At 59.1% G+C, this 12,845-nt stretch overlaps 1 protein-coding gene across 3 annotated transcripts in view; it reads right to left on the bottom strand.

Annotated features, from left to right (window-relative positions):
* Positions 1-10,724, bottom strand: part of SETDB1 (SET domain bifurcated 1) — a gene marked incomplete at its 3' end in the record, with an annotated part of 11,941 nt that extends 1,217 nt beyond the window's left edge. The window contains 14 exon segments of one of the 3 annotated variants that reach the window (XM_021376595.1): positions 70-186; positions 599-1,195; positions 1,813-1,953; positions 4,216-4,354; positions 4,684-4,861; positions 5,484-5,674; positions 6,120-6,193; positions 7,436-7,637; positions 7,735-7,902; positions 8,318-8,417; positions 8,547-8,584; positions 9,091-9,263; positions 9,613-9,835; positions 10,582-10,724. In XM_021376595.1, the coding sequence (XP_021232270.1) occupies positions 70-186; positions 599-1,195; positions 1,813-1,953; positions 4,216-4,354; positions 4,684-4,861; positions 5,484-5,674; positions 6,120-6,193; positions 7,436-7,637; positions 7,735-7,902; positions 8,318-8,417; positions 8,547-8,584; positions 9,091-9,263; positions 9,613-9,824 (2,330 nt within the window). 3 annotated transcript variants of the gene reach the window in all.

Below are 12,845 nucleotides of genomic sequence, written 5' to 3'. Positions count from 1 at the left end.
GGGGGGGGGGGGGCACGCTGCTGGGGCCGACCACCGGTGGGGAGAGGACAGGAGGCACTGCGGGCTCACCCTGTTGGGAGGCATTCCTCCAGCCGCTTGTGCTGGTACCCCGAGTTGGGGTTGATCTGCCCGCCCGGGGTGCAGCCGGTGGCTTGGACCGTCAGCTGGTGACAGGCGCACTTGGACCTGCAGACAGAGAGGACAAAAGCTCACCCGAGCCCCGGAGAATTGCTCCTGCACGTGGGTTTGGCAGGAAGGGAAAGCTGAACCCTTGTGTGCGCGGGTGGGTGAGCACACGGGACATCACCCCGAGCCAACGCGGCCGCACTGCAGCGCTGACCCCGGGGAGCAGCTCTGTGAGCCCAGCAGAACCAGACCCGGCGACACGGGGCCAAAGACCAGGAAAGCAGAGCACGGGAAGGGCACCCTGACACCCACAGCGCCGAGCTGCAGCCACGGGGAGGCGGGAGGCAGCGAGCGGAGATCGGCCGGAGGCTTCTCCTCCGTGGTGCCGCCGTTTGTTCACCGGGTGTCGGGGGGGGGAACGCGGGGCAGCCGCTGCCCCAGCACGAGCCCGGCGTGGCCGGGAGCCACCTACTTGTCCCTGCAGCCGTCCCTGCAGTCGCAGCCCACCAGGAACTCCCAGCCCGTGTTGATGAACACGCCCTTGCCGGGGATGCGCTCCTTGCTGTAGGCCACCTGGGGCGGCGGCGTGCTGTCGATCTCGTTGACGCAGGACAGGGGCACGTCCTCCCGGCCCTTGGTGATGTCGGCGATGTAGTAGTAGGGCTTGTAGGGCTGGAACTTGCGGTCCACCAGCACGTAGGGGTCCAGGCAGAACATCTCCAGGAAGAGGAAGTCGCAGTCCGTCTCGAAGAGGTAGCGCTCGATCTCGGGCATGCTGCGCAGGCACAGCCCGCACGGCGTCTTGTAGATGACGTGGAATCCCATCTTGCGGTTCACGCGGCGCCGCGCCGTCATCCGCCGGAAGTCGTAGAGCAGCGGGATGAGCAGCGGGTTCTTGCTGCGGTACTGGTCGCTGCGGATGGGCCGCACGCGGGACAGGCAGGCGTAGCTGCAGACGTGGGGCAGGTAGAAGAGCTTCTCCAGCGGCGCGCGGTACGAGGGCTCGTTGGGCACGCGGTCCATCATGCCGTGGAACGGCTGCGCCGCGCCGGCCGGCCCGCCGGGAAACCTGCCACGGGGAAAGGGGGGGACGCTGAGCAACCCCGGCTGCGGGAGGGGCCCCGCTCCTCCCCTCGCCCCGCACGGGGCTCCGGGCACTTTGCTCCCTCCAAGGCTGCCGCTCACGCAGCGGGACGGCTCCTTGGCTTCCCTGCTTCGTTTGGTTGGACGTGAGCTGCAGCGCGAGGCCCAGCGGGAGGGAGGGAGGGAGGGAGGGAGGAAGGGCCAGCAGGCGTTTCTGAACAGAAACAGCCTCCAGAAGGGAGCCAGGGAAGCAGCAACGAGGCGGCTGCGGCCTCGCAGCTTCAGGGCTGTGACACAAAGCTGCCGCCACCACAGAGCCACCTGCAGACCCAGATTAACACCAGCTCCCCTCTGAAGCCCCAGGAAGGGCATAGAAACTGGAGCCCTTTGGAAATGAGCAGGTTCAGAGGCTCCGGCCCAGGGTGAGCGCTGGGCAGAACTGATAAGAGACCTTCCAAGCTCAAGGCAACGCCAACACGCAGCCAGGAGGGAGGGACAGCGAGGTAAGGAGGCAGCAAACGCTGGGGACCTGGCAAACAAGGGCGCCCTGCCCCTCAAGAAACCAAACCAAGCCCAAATCTCCGAGGGCCCCGCTCTGCTCACCGATGCTGCTGGGCCCTGCCCGGCGGGGGAGCATCGCTCAGCGCCGGCGAGGAAGGCGAGGACTGCCCCGAGCCGGGACGGAACGACGTGCTCTTCTTGGCCACCTGCTTCCTGGACTGGGCCAGCTGGCTGTCCGAGCATCTGCACAAGGGAAGAAGAAGGGCAGCGGTTGGCAATGTGCACACATGCACACACACACACACCTGGTGGGACGCAGGAGCAGCCCAAACAACCCCCAGCCCCCCCCCCAGTAAGTGGCAGCGTCCTGCCAACAAACAGCGAGCAGATCCAGGTTTGTCCTCACAGCCCTGCAAAGCCGCTCGCTCCCCAGCAATCCTGCAGCAGCCCGAGCCAGCAGCGAGCCCTGGCACCAGGCTGCTTGCCGAGGGCACGAAGAAACCCTGCACCAGCAGGAAGGAGCACGCAGGGCCCGGGTTCGTTCAGCACCGAGCAGCGGGAGGAACGCGAGGTACAGAGAGAGCTCTCTGCTGTCCGTGCCAAGCAACAAGATAAATGGGACACGGGGACGTGACACCACCACCCACAGAAGGGGCTGGGGGCTCCCAGGCAGCCCGGGAGGGATGCACAGCAGCGGGAGGGTGCAGGCCCATGAAGGCAGCAGCCCCGCTGCTCCGAGGGCAAAACCGCGGAGGTTCTCGATCCATTTCCAACTGCTGAAACAGAGCGCGCCCCAAAGCAGCCCCTGGCTTTCCCACAGGTGGAGGAACACAGCTGGCACCGGGGCAGAAAGCAGGAGGGGTTGGCAACGGCAGCGAAGCTCTGCCTCGAAACGGAGCTGTTAAGCACAACCTTAAAAGCTCGGGAGCAAGAGAGCGAGGTGCAGCTCCCCGGCACCGCAGCGAGGATGAGAGCGGGGCTGGAGGGAGCAGCGCCTCCGAGCAAATAAAACAGGGCGGCACAGGAACCGTTCTCTCACTTTTAATAATCTAAGAAACCACGTTTAACCCCAAAGCATTCCTGGAGACAGCAGCACCAGGGACGCAGCGTGCTGCCTCTGGGCAGCGATGGAAGGGGGCTGAGGCAGCTCAACACTGAATGGCAGGACAAGGAAATGTCTGCAGTGCGTGCTCGGCCAGATCTGACAACAAGATCCTAAAGTCAAAGCCACCGCGAGGAAGGGGGGGGGGGGGTGGAAAAAAAAAGTGTTCCTCCTAAGCACTGCGAGGACGGTTCAGTGGGAGCCCGGACTGCGGCCTGCAGGTCCTGGCTGTGCAATTTCACCGCCTCCCCGCTGCGGCACCGCACAGCCCTGCGCCCTGGAGCCTCGGGGTGCCCCACAGCCCCCACCCCCCATCCCTGGGGGGTGCAGGAGCCAGCGCTGCGTTCCTTGTGCTGGAGGGACCCCCCCGGGCAGTTCTCTCTCTTGGTTCTGCTGGAGAAGAGGGACCAGACTGCGGCTGCAGTTCTCAAGTCTCGCTCAGAAGGGCATTTCCTACTTAACCCCCACATCCAGGGGCAGCACGAGTCCCGCTGCACCGGCACCTGGAGAGGGATGCCACGCTGAGAACGGAGCCTTGGGGCGGAGGGGGTTTCTTACACGCCGCTCCGCCTACGGAGCATCCAGTGAATAAAACTTCGCGTGCTGCACAGCTTCCTCACAGCTGGGGCATCTCCTTTCTCCTTTCAGCCCGTGCAGCACGACACAGTGACAGCAGAAAACGTGCTGGCAGGGGGCCAGGCGTCCGTAAATTCGGATGGGAAATCCGCAGTGGTCACAAAAATGAACCGGGGCGGCTTCTCTCTCCCCTGTCACGTTCTCAGGGTCCCAGAGCACGCGCTCAGGCTCCCCTACGTTCTCAGACACGTTCCCTTCGTCACCAGGCCGGCTCCTTCCTCCGTCCAGGCCTCCTTCGGCACCGGCCCGCCCCTCCGTGGACGTCCCCCCCCGGGCAGCTCGGCCGCAGCTCGGACTGAGCGCGTTCGGCCCACGGCCGCCAGGAGCAACCGCGGATCCCGAGTTCTCAGCGCTCTGGGAGTCATTGAGTTCAGCGAGCAGGTCGGTCCAAGCGGAGCAAGGCAAGGAGGCCGGGGACCAGTGCCTGGACGTGACACGAGGGAGCAATTCAGATTTTCGGAAGAGAAGCAGCGAACTTGCTAACTCGGAAACGCATCGAGTGCGAAGCTTTGGCCCTGGCTAAAAGTGGGCGCCTGGCTCAGGGGTGCTCGGCTCTCAGCTCCCCGCCCCCAGCATCTCCTCCTGCAGCCTTCCTCTTCGGCTTCCCCCAGAAGCAAAACTAGAAACATCTGCACAGCCAGGAACCGAGCACGGCCACGAAGGAAACCTGCACCCGAGGGCTCCGCGACGCAGACAGGGCAGGGCCCGAAAGAGCCGGGCGCTGGCGGCGGAACGCAGAGAAGCAGAGAACTGATCTGAGTACTTACTCCATCTCAGTGGGCTGCGGGGAACCGGGCCGTGCAGCCAGCGAGGCCGCCTGCATCTGCTCCAGAGGTTTGTACTGGGTACCAGCTCCAGTCAGGTCCTGCGTGTACTGGACTACGGGCCCTTTGCTCCGCACAGCGCCTCGTGGGAGGAATAAAAGAGCACGGTATCAACGTGGAGTCCTTACGGCAGCCACAAAACACCCACGTGGTCCAAGAAGGCAAAGCAGAGCAGAAGCACTGGCCGCTAACAGCGGGCTGCTGGCAAACCTTTAAGTCACTGCCAGTCACCCCAGACAGATTCTGGCTGCTTCACGCAGCCGCCGTCTGCTTTTGCTACACCCTGCAGGTAAAGCACACACTGCAAACCCTACATCTCCAAGAGCTCTGCTAAAGACACCACCACCAAACGACCCCAGAAAGCGTCCATGCAAACCCCCAGCTGCACGGTAAAGAAACACTGCTCCATACCAACGTTGGGACGAGTCCTCGCCTGCCCACTCTGCTTCTTCTCCTGGGTGGAGGCCGTGGAGGTTTTCATGCTGAACATGGGCTCGAGGCGCGTGGAGCCCCGGTAAATCCACTCACAGCGTTTGTCATCCTGCAGCAAGGAGAATGCAACACTCACAGCATCTACGGCAAGAGCTTCCTAGACGAAGGACACAGACCCAGGGAACATCAGGGATGCTTTCAAAGCCAACAGAACCCAAGTGAGAAGAGGCAAAGCGCTGACGTGACGGCTTAGGGAAGATCATGCGGCCCAGAGAGAGCAGAGACAGCAAACAACTCATCACACCCAGGTGCAGTTATCTAGGCAGGGAGGGACCCGAGCAGGCAGCTAGGATGTCTGCTCCTCTGCTGCAACGTGCACAATCTGAGCATGCAGAATACTGCAGCTCCTGCTCAGCTTCTCTCCTGCTTCTCAGACCAGCACTCTTATTGCACCAGGAGGAGCTGCTGGGAGCTTGCAGCAGGAAAGGACCAGGACAGAACACCTGCAGGTGATGGATTCTGTTTCGTCACCATCTATAAAGCATTTTGCGTCTGCAACTGCAGGAGCAATTTAAAGGGCTTTTGAAGCTTTCATCATGCAAATAAAAGCCTCACCTTCACAGCAATGCAGAGCAGAAATTAGCAAAACGTGTGCCTGCTCCAGAGCCCTGCTGACATCAGCAAGGAAGCCGGGTTTCATCGGGCCCACAGGTCCAGCTCTCACACACACACACACACACACACACACACCCCCAATGGGAGAGGGGAAATCGCCGTACCAGGAAGAGGATTTTGACCAGGCTGCTATCCACCTCTTCCACCCTGGATTTCCACCACGTCCCCTCCCACTCGGTTTTGATCAGCTGCCCGTTCTTCAGCAGCACCATGGGACGGTTGGGGTACGCGCTGATGTACTCCTCGATGAAGTCGCGGCACGACACATCCTCTATGTCCTCCCACGTCTTCTTAACTGTACAGAAAGGGATGGACGGGAGAGAAATGAAGATGGGGAAAGGTCCTTTGCCTCTATTTCAAAGAGATCCCGGATGGGTTTCAGCTAAGGACCACCAGGCAGCAGGGCACACCGCCACGCCAATGCCCCCAGCGTGCAGGGAGCTGCAGCACGCTGCTGCACAGGCAGTTAAACATCATTCCCTCCCACCCTGCGTGCAAAGCAAAGCTCTGCGGGCACAGCACTGCGACACCCACATTCAAGCTGAGCTCCTCTGTGTGCCCACCAGCGCCCCGAGTAACCCCAGTGTTAGGACCTTTAGGACAATGCGTTGAAGAAACGTTTGGATGTTGTGTTGAGAGACGTGGTTTAGTGGGGTTGTTGGTGGAAGGTGGGTGGTTGGACTGGGTGATCTCGTAGGGCTTTTCCAACCTTGCTAATTCTATGATTCTAGGACACTCACGCGGCCTGCACACCGGGTACAGCTCCCACTCCTTGACGTAGGAAGCGTAGCCGTCGTCAAAGAAGATCAAGAACCTGGACAACAGCACAGAGAACACGTTTAATGCTGGACTTTGAAATGCCACTGAACGAAAGCGGAGAAGCTCCACTCTTCCTCCTGCCAACTACAAAGGCCCTTGGGTCAGGGCTGGCAGATGGGGACGGACAGAACCGACTGTTCCTGCCCGGAGCTCGAGGCTTTGCCAGCGCTGCCGCCTCCCTCAGTGGCTGTGAGCAGCTCTCTACGCCTGCACCTCCCAAAGGGAGCACAGGGAAGCTGCCCAAGGGCTCCCCAGCAGCACAGCACAGCTGGGCCCTCTGCCCCCAGCCCCAGGAGCTAAAAAGATGAAAAAAAAAAACAACAAAAAAACCCACACCAGTTTCATTGCTCTTGATCTCTGCAAGCAAAGATATTTTCGGAGCCTTTGGAACAGGGCAGCAGAAAAGCTGCGTGCTGCGACTCAAAGAGCAGCACAAGGGGAGAGGGGGCACCTCCACCTGCACAAAGGAGGGGAGAGTGGAAGAGCCCCGGGGCCTGCGGGGACATGGAGCCCAGGGGAACGGCCCCGAGGCTGAACCACACGGCTCAGCAGCGACGAAAGAGATGAGCAAAAAAAGATAGGAATAAAAACTCATGCCCCCAAGTAACGATTTGGATACGGAGCCGTGTCAAGGTTATGAGAGATGAGCACCGCAGCCAGCCTAGCCAGGAGGAGCACATTTGCAACACGGCTATTAAGCACAGCTCCGTTCCCAGCTATTCAGCACTTATCAGATGGAAGCTCCCAGTCAGGCGGAGCCACGCCTGAACGCGGCGGGGCGATGACATCCGCTGTGAATCTTCCTAGAAAGACCACAAGCCAAAAACCACATCGAGGAAGCCCTGCCCCTCATCTCCATGCAGCTGAGGAGGCTGCTCTAGGCCTGCTGCTGCTTCTCATTACGTGCTTAGGCAATGCTGCTGGCGCTAAATACTTCAGGGCTCCTTTTTCCTCACGCCGCGTTCCGTGCCCTGAGCAGGGCAGACTCGCATGTGGATGATAATTGGGATGAATTACCAAACACGGGCTCTGACTCAGGGACGTGAGTAATAGAACAGAAGCTCCACCCAAAGCTTTCACAGATAAGAAAAAGGGAAGAAATGGCACTGAGCACCACGTCCCTGGAGAGGTCAGAAAACAATTTTGGCTTCCACTACAGCACATTTCCTTCATTCTAATTAATTTAAAAAAAAAAAAAAAGGAATAAAATAAAATGGTTGTGGAGGAGAATTAATACCTGTCTTTATTCTTCATATTTGGTGTCTCAGCCACTATGCCAGCATACAGCCAAACTTGATCCCCATCTTTGTATTTTGCCACAACCCTGCTCCCTACGTAGTGTTTCTCCGGGGAGGGGTGATAGTCGTAAGCAATGTGATTGCCAGAAAGCAAACTCTTCCCCTTATTGTCAAACTTCACTTTGTACTTCTTACCAGCACCTGAAAGACATTTCAACAGGGCAGGATCAATAAAGGCACGGTGATTCCACGCAGGAAGAGCGGGGCCGTGCACCCCCGACCCGCATCCAGAACGCACCGACCGTCTGGATGGCAATCAGAGTTCCTTTGTGCCACGTTTTGGTTCTCTTCTTGCCCAGGATCCTCATGCCAACTTTCAGGTCGCCGTCGTTGCTGAGGTCGCTCGCGCCCGCTGCGGGTCCAACCGACTGGAGAGTGCCAGGAGATTGCTGAGGGGTTGGTGCATCTGCCCACAAAACAGCCGGGTTAGAAACATCCCAGGGACTCGCTCTGTTACGCGTGCAATCGGAAGAGCATCTGTCAGACCTGAAACAGGAAGCGCTCCTGCTTTCCTTTACTGCAGGCAGCAAAGTGCCTCCGTTCTACGGGATGGAGCAATCAGCAAGGGAGGGTTACGCAGCGCTGAAACGCTCTCATGTTACAGGAAATCCACCATCAGCGTTGGGTTTTAGAAAGGGTTTAAAGAAACGAAACGGGACTTTGGAATCCGTGCATCCGAAGGGCTCTTCCCAACAGGGAAACAGAAAAGAACAGCGCTGTGTTTTTCTTTTCCACAATGAAAACCAACAGGCCTAGGATTCAGGCAGCATCGACCACACGAGCGCCAGCCTGCACCGGCTGCAGGAAGCTCTCACGCTGACCTTGCAGTGCGTCCTGGGCGTTTGTTCTCCTGTGCACGGCATCCATAAATTTCTGAACGTCCTGGGCAGACTTTCTCATTGCTGCCATGGCTTCCCGCAGCTGAAGGGAAGGAAAGAAAAAAAATATGAAAGAGGGTGGATTTTTTCCCCCCCGCTAAATACAACCATGTCCCGAGTGCGCCAGCAAAACCCCGCTACAGAAGCGCACCGTCGTTCTTGGCCAACTCACCAGAGTCTGATCCTTTGCAATTTTGGGATTGGTATCACCTGTGTTCAGAGAGAGAACAAGCGGTTTAGAACATGCTGGGGAGGAAGAATCCACCCCAGAAAGCCAACGGAATAAAAGGGACCAGAGAAAAGAATCTGTTCAAAAGCATCCTCTGGTCCTGCCAGGAAATCCACTCAAAAAAGGCAATTTTATTTTCCATCCTTTCTAGATCCATGACTCGCTGCACTTGCAGCTTCTCCACAGCAAAGGCAGCATTTGATGGGGACAACAATTGGGCACTCTGAAAAAGGGGAAGGTCCCAGCTTAGCACCTGGACAAACCTAAACTCCAGGAACTGTGAAACAGTTGCAGGCCCAGGCAGACCATGCAAGTGGTGATGTTCCTCACGTGAGCTGAAGGCATCTCCCATCTGCTTTAAGGCCACTGTGGCTGATGGCCAGTTCTACAGCCTCCCTGTTCTGATCCTCCTCGTTCCCCTCCTGCTGCAGGAGGCTCCTATCTGCACTCCCTCCTCATTACCACAGGGCACAGTAAGATACTGAACTGTTCTTCCATCCTGAATCGATACTCATGACATCGTCATCGTCGTCATCTGGGATCTCAATCACTTCTGTGGGCTTGGCAGCCAAGTCCTCGTCCTCAGAGCTGCTCTCACGATACTCAAGGCCCAGCTTGGAGTACAGCTCCTTCACCAACATCTCACATTTATCAAAGTCTCTGGGGGAGGGAAGAAAAAAAGAGAGACATGAAAAGACAAAGTGAGTCCCGATATATATCCCACAACGCTGCTGGAAGAAACAGGAACCACTGGGGAGCTAGTAATTAAACACAGCCCGCATGAGGTGAGGGAGAAGTATTCACATGAGGGATTCAAAGCCTTGGGTGATAATTTTAATCATCCCCCAATAACCACATACAAGTCAATCAATGCTGAGGTACGGTGTCAGTCTACATGGAAGGGAAATAGGCAGCACTCAGAACGTTGGACTTTGCCACCCCATCCCCCATCTCTACTCTGTGAGGCCCAACTCAGACACACAACCACAATTCCACCAAGAGCACTCACCTCCAAGCATCATCAAAGAGACAGTCAACGTGAGCCACCTCTTCTTCCTTCTGTTTCACATACTTCTCCAGCTCCTCCAGCTGCTGCTTCTTCTGCTTCACAAACTCAGACTTCTCCAGCTCTTCATTGATGATGTCCTGCAGCTCCTCCATGGAGATTCCCATCTCCTCCATCACTTCTTGCTGCAACTCTTTGATGTCCTGGGAATCCATTTCTGCTGCACCTGGAATCACAGAGGGGTGAGGAAAGCCCAGTGAGACGCTATGGCTGTAACACACAGTCCCCGAGGCACAGCCCTTGCAAGAGCACAAACACAATTCCTTTGAAAGCCAACCATTCTGCAATCCCATGCTTCTGTGATCCTGAAGGTCCCATCCAACACAACTATGCCGTGATTCTTCGATCCCACCTGAGAAGTTCCCCACCCTCAGACGCCTCTGCCTGGCCTGGGAGCGGAACCATGCAGATGCCTTTCCCAGTATGTCCTCCAGCTTCTCCTTCAAGCATCAGCCCAGATGACGCTTGTCCCTCCCATCACCCGACCCCAGCCCCAGTTGCCTTCTGCTGCCCTACAGCTCACGTTTCTCTCCCTGCTGCGCCGCCAGTCCCACCCTCCAGCCCTGCTAATACAAAGAGCTGCTGTCAGTCTGAGGGCCGGGAAGAAGAAGGGGCAATGGGTGGGATGAAGGGAACGCGACATGGACGTGCTGCCCAGCGGGGGCTGTCTGGGTGACATTGGCGCGCTGGGGACACAGCCACCGACACACGGAGCTCCTCCCGCTCCCCTCGGCCCAAAACATCCTCCTAAAGACCCCTGCGCTCCTCACCACACCACCCCGTGCCTCGAGAACACCCCCAACCGCCTCACAAGCCCCCCCAGCCCCCGCACAAGCCCCTCAGTAGCCCCCCCCTCCCTCACACGGCCCTCAGTCCTCCCCCGCTTCACCAACCCGCTGTCCCCCCGCTCACCTCGGCCCCACGGCCCAGCCCCGACCCCTGTTACTGGGAAGGAGGCTGAGGAAGGGGCCGGGGGCGTCAGACCGGAAACCGCATGTCGTCACTTCCGGAAGTTCCGGAAGTTCCGGTTTTCCGTCTTGAGGCCGGAGTTGCGCTACGCATGCGCGAGAGGCGGGGCGCCAAGAACGCCAAGGCGCATGTGCGAGATGGGAGCCTGGGAGGTGCCTTAAAGGGGCCGCACTCCTGAACAGGCGCAGTGCTGCCACCAAGGGGACAGCGGGGGACAGGGCCGGGGGGGAGCGGCCCTGAGCGAGTCTGAGGAACGGAGGGGGTTGGCTGGGAGCCTCAAGGAGATGGAGAGCCCTGGGATGCTGGGATGAGGCTCTGGGAGTGCCCAGTGGGGAGGAAGGGCTGTGAGGCGTCGTGCTGGGGGTCCCGGGGAGGCTCAGTTGATCTGCTCCTCCTCCCAGGTAGAGGTGGGAATGGCGCTGTAGGGATCGATGATGAGCTTGGCGCAGCGCACCATCACGGCCAGGAGGAAGAGGCACGTGAGCACCACGAAGGCGATGGCGAAGCCCTGGTCCACGTCGATGGCCATGCGGGCGGCACTCAGGCACGCGGCCCCAGCCACATCCCTGCAGGGCACAGGAGGGTGGAGGGACAGAAGCAGCCGTCATGGGACAAAGCATGGCCTGGAGAACCCACTCCTCCTCCTGTAGTCCTCGCCATCCTCACCCGACACAACCTCACCGCACAGATCTGCAGCGTCTCACCCCACTGTTCCCAGTGGCACCCCTCCCAGCAGGTTAAAATATCCCATTACATGTCCTGTACAGCCATATTCCTCAGGTGTTAGGCACAGCAGGACTTGGCTGAGCCTCCAGGGAATCAGGGAATCATGGAATCATAGGATCACGGAATCACAGAATCACAGAATATCTCGAGATGGAAGGGACCTGTAAGGATCACTGAGTCCAACAGACGTGGCTCGGGTTAGGAGGGGACAGGAGCATGTGGGAGAGCCATGCTAAGCAAACAGAAGTGTACAAGCAAGAGGAAAAGTGAAGGTTTGTTCAGGCTGGTGCCAGGAAAGTCACCAACCTCATAGATTTGTTTGTGTTTGTAATACTCCGGGAGCAAGCAAACACAGCCTCCCCCTGCCACACTGAGCTCTGAGCCCTGTCCTGTGTGTGCTGAGTGGGGCTGCTCCTTACCTCCCTCCAGATGGACAAACAGACAGACAGATGGATGGACCGGCCCCGTGTCCCGCTGTCTGTGGCTCTCGTGCTGTCCCCTGTCAATTGGCCTCATGAATACTGCAGGGACACGGTGACGTTGAGGCCTGCTGTCACCTCATTGGGCCTCATGAATGCTGCAGGGACACGGTGGCCTTGGGGCTGGGTGTCACCTCTCTGGGCCTCATCAATACTGCAGGGCCATGGTGGCATCGGGCCTCGAGTGTCAGGGCTCGAGTGCGGCTCTGGCGGAGTGAACTGGGAGGACAAAGGCTGCTTACACCCCAGGCCCCTCGCCCCCCCAGCCCATGGGGTGACCTGCAGGGGGGCAGGGGCCGCTGTGGGCTCTGAGCAGTGCAGAACGTCGGGACGTGCCGCGCTCTGTGCTCTGCGCTGCTCCACTGCTCGGATCCTGCCAAGGAGCGGCGCAGGAAGCAGCCACAGCGCCAACACAGCGCGAGTCCTCCCAGCACCACCGCCTTTTATTGGTGTTGCATTTCATTAATTACATTATCAGTCCAAATCCCAGTCTCAATCCTAATCCCAGTCTCAATCCCAGTCTCAATCCCAATCCCAGTCTCAATCCCAACCCCTCTTTCAGACTCAATCCCAATCCCAATCCCAATCCCAGTCCAATCCCAACCCCTCACTCCCCGTCCCAGCCCTAACCCCATTTCCCATCAGATTTTTTCGCTCGGGCCAAAACGAACAAACAAACAAACAAGTGACGTCATCACTCCCGGCCCGCCACTGGCTCCCATCGCGCGCCCCTCCCTACACGCCCCCAACCGCGACCACGCCCCCAACCGCGACCACGCCCCCAACCGCGACCACGCCCCCAGACGTGACCACGCCCCCTCCCGCCGTGTGGGCGGGGCTCAGTCTCCGTACGCCACGCCGCCCTTTCGCCACGCCCCCTCCTCGGCGGACCAATAGCAGCGTCTCTCCCCGCCCTTCGCCCCGCCCCTCGAGGCGGGCGGGTCGCGCTGCGCGGCGGAGCGGAGGGTTTTCCTGCGCCGCCATCTTGGCCGCGGCGGCGGC

The sequence above is a fragment of the Numida meleagris genome, chromosome 24, assembly GCF_002078875.1.
Source record: "Numida meleagris isolate 19003 breed g44 Domestic line chromosome 24, NumMel1.0, whole genome shotgun sequence".
Taxonomy (NCBI): domain Eukaryota; kingdom Metazoa; phylum Chordata; class Aves; order Galliformes; family Numididae; genus Numida; species Numida meleagris.
This window is presented reverse-complemented; position numbering and strand designations above follow the sequence as displayed.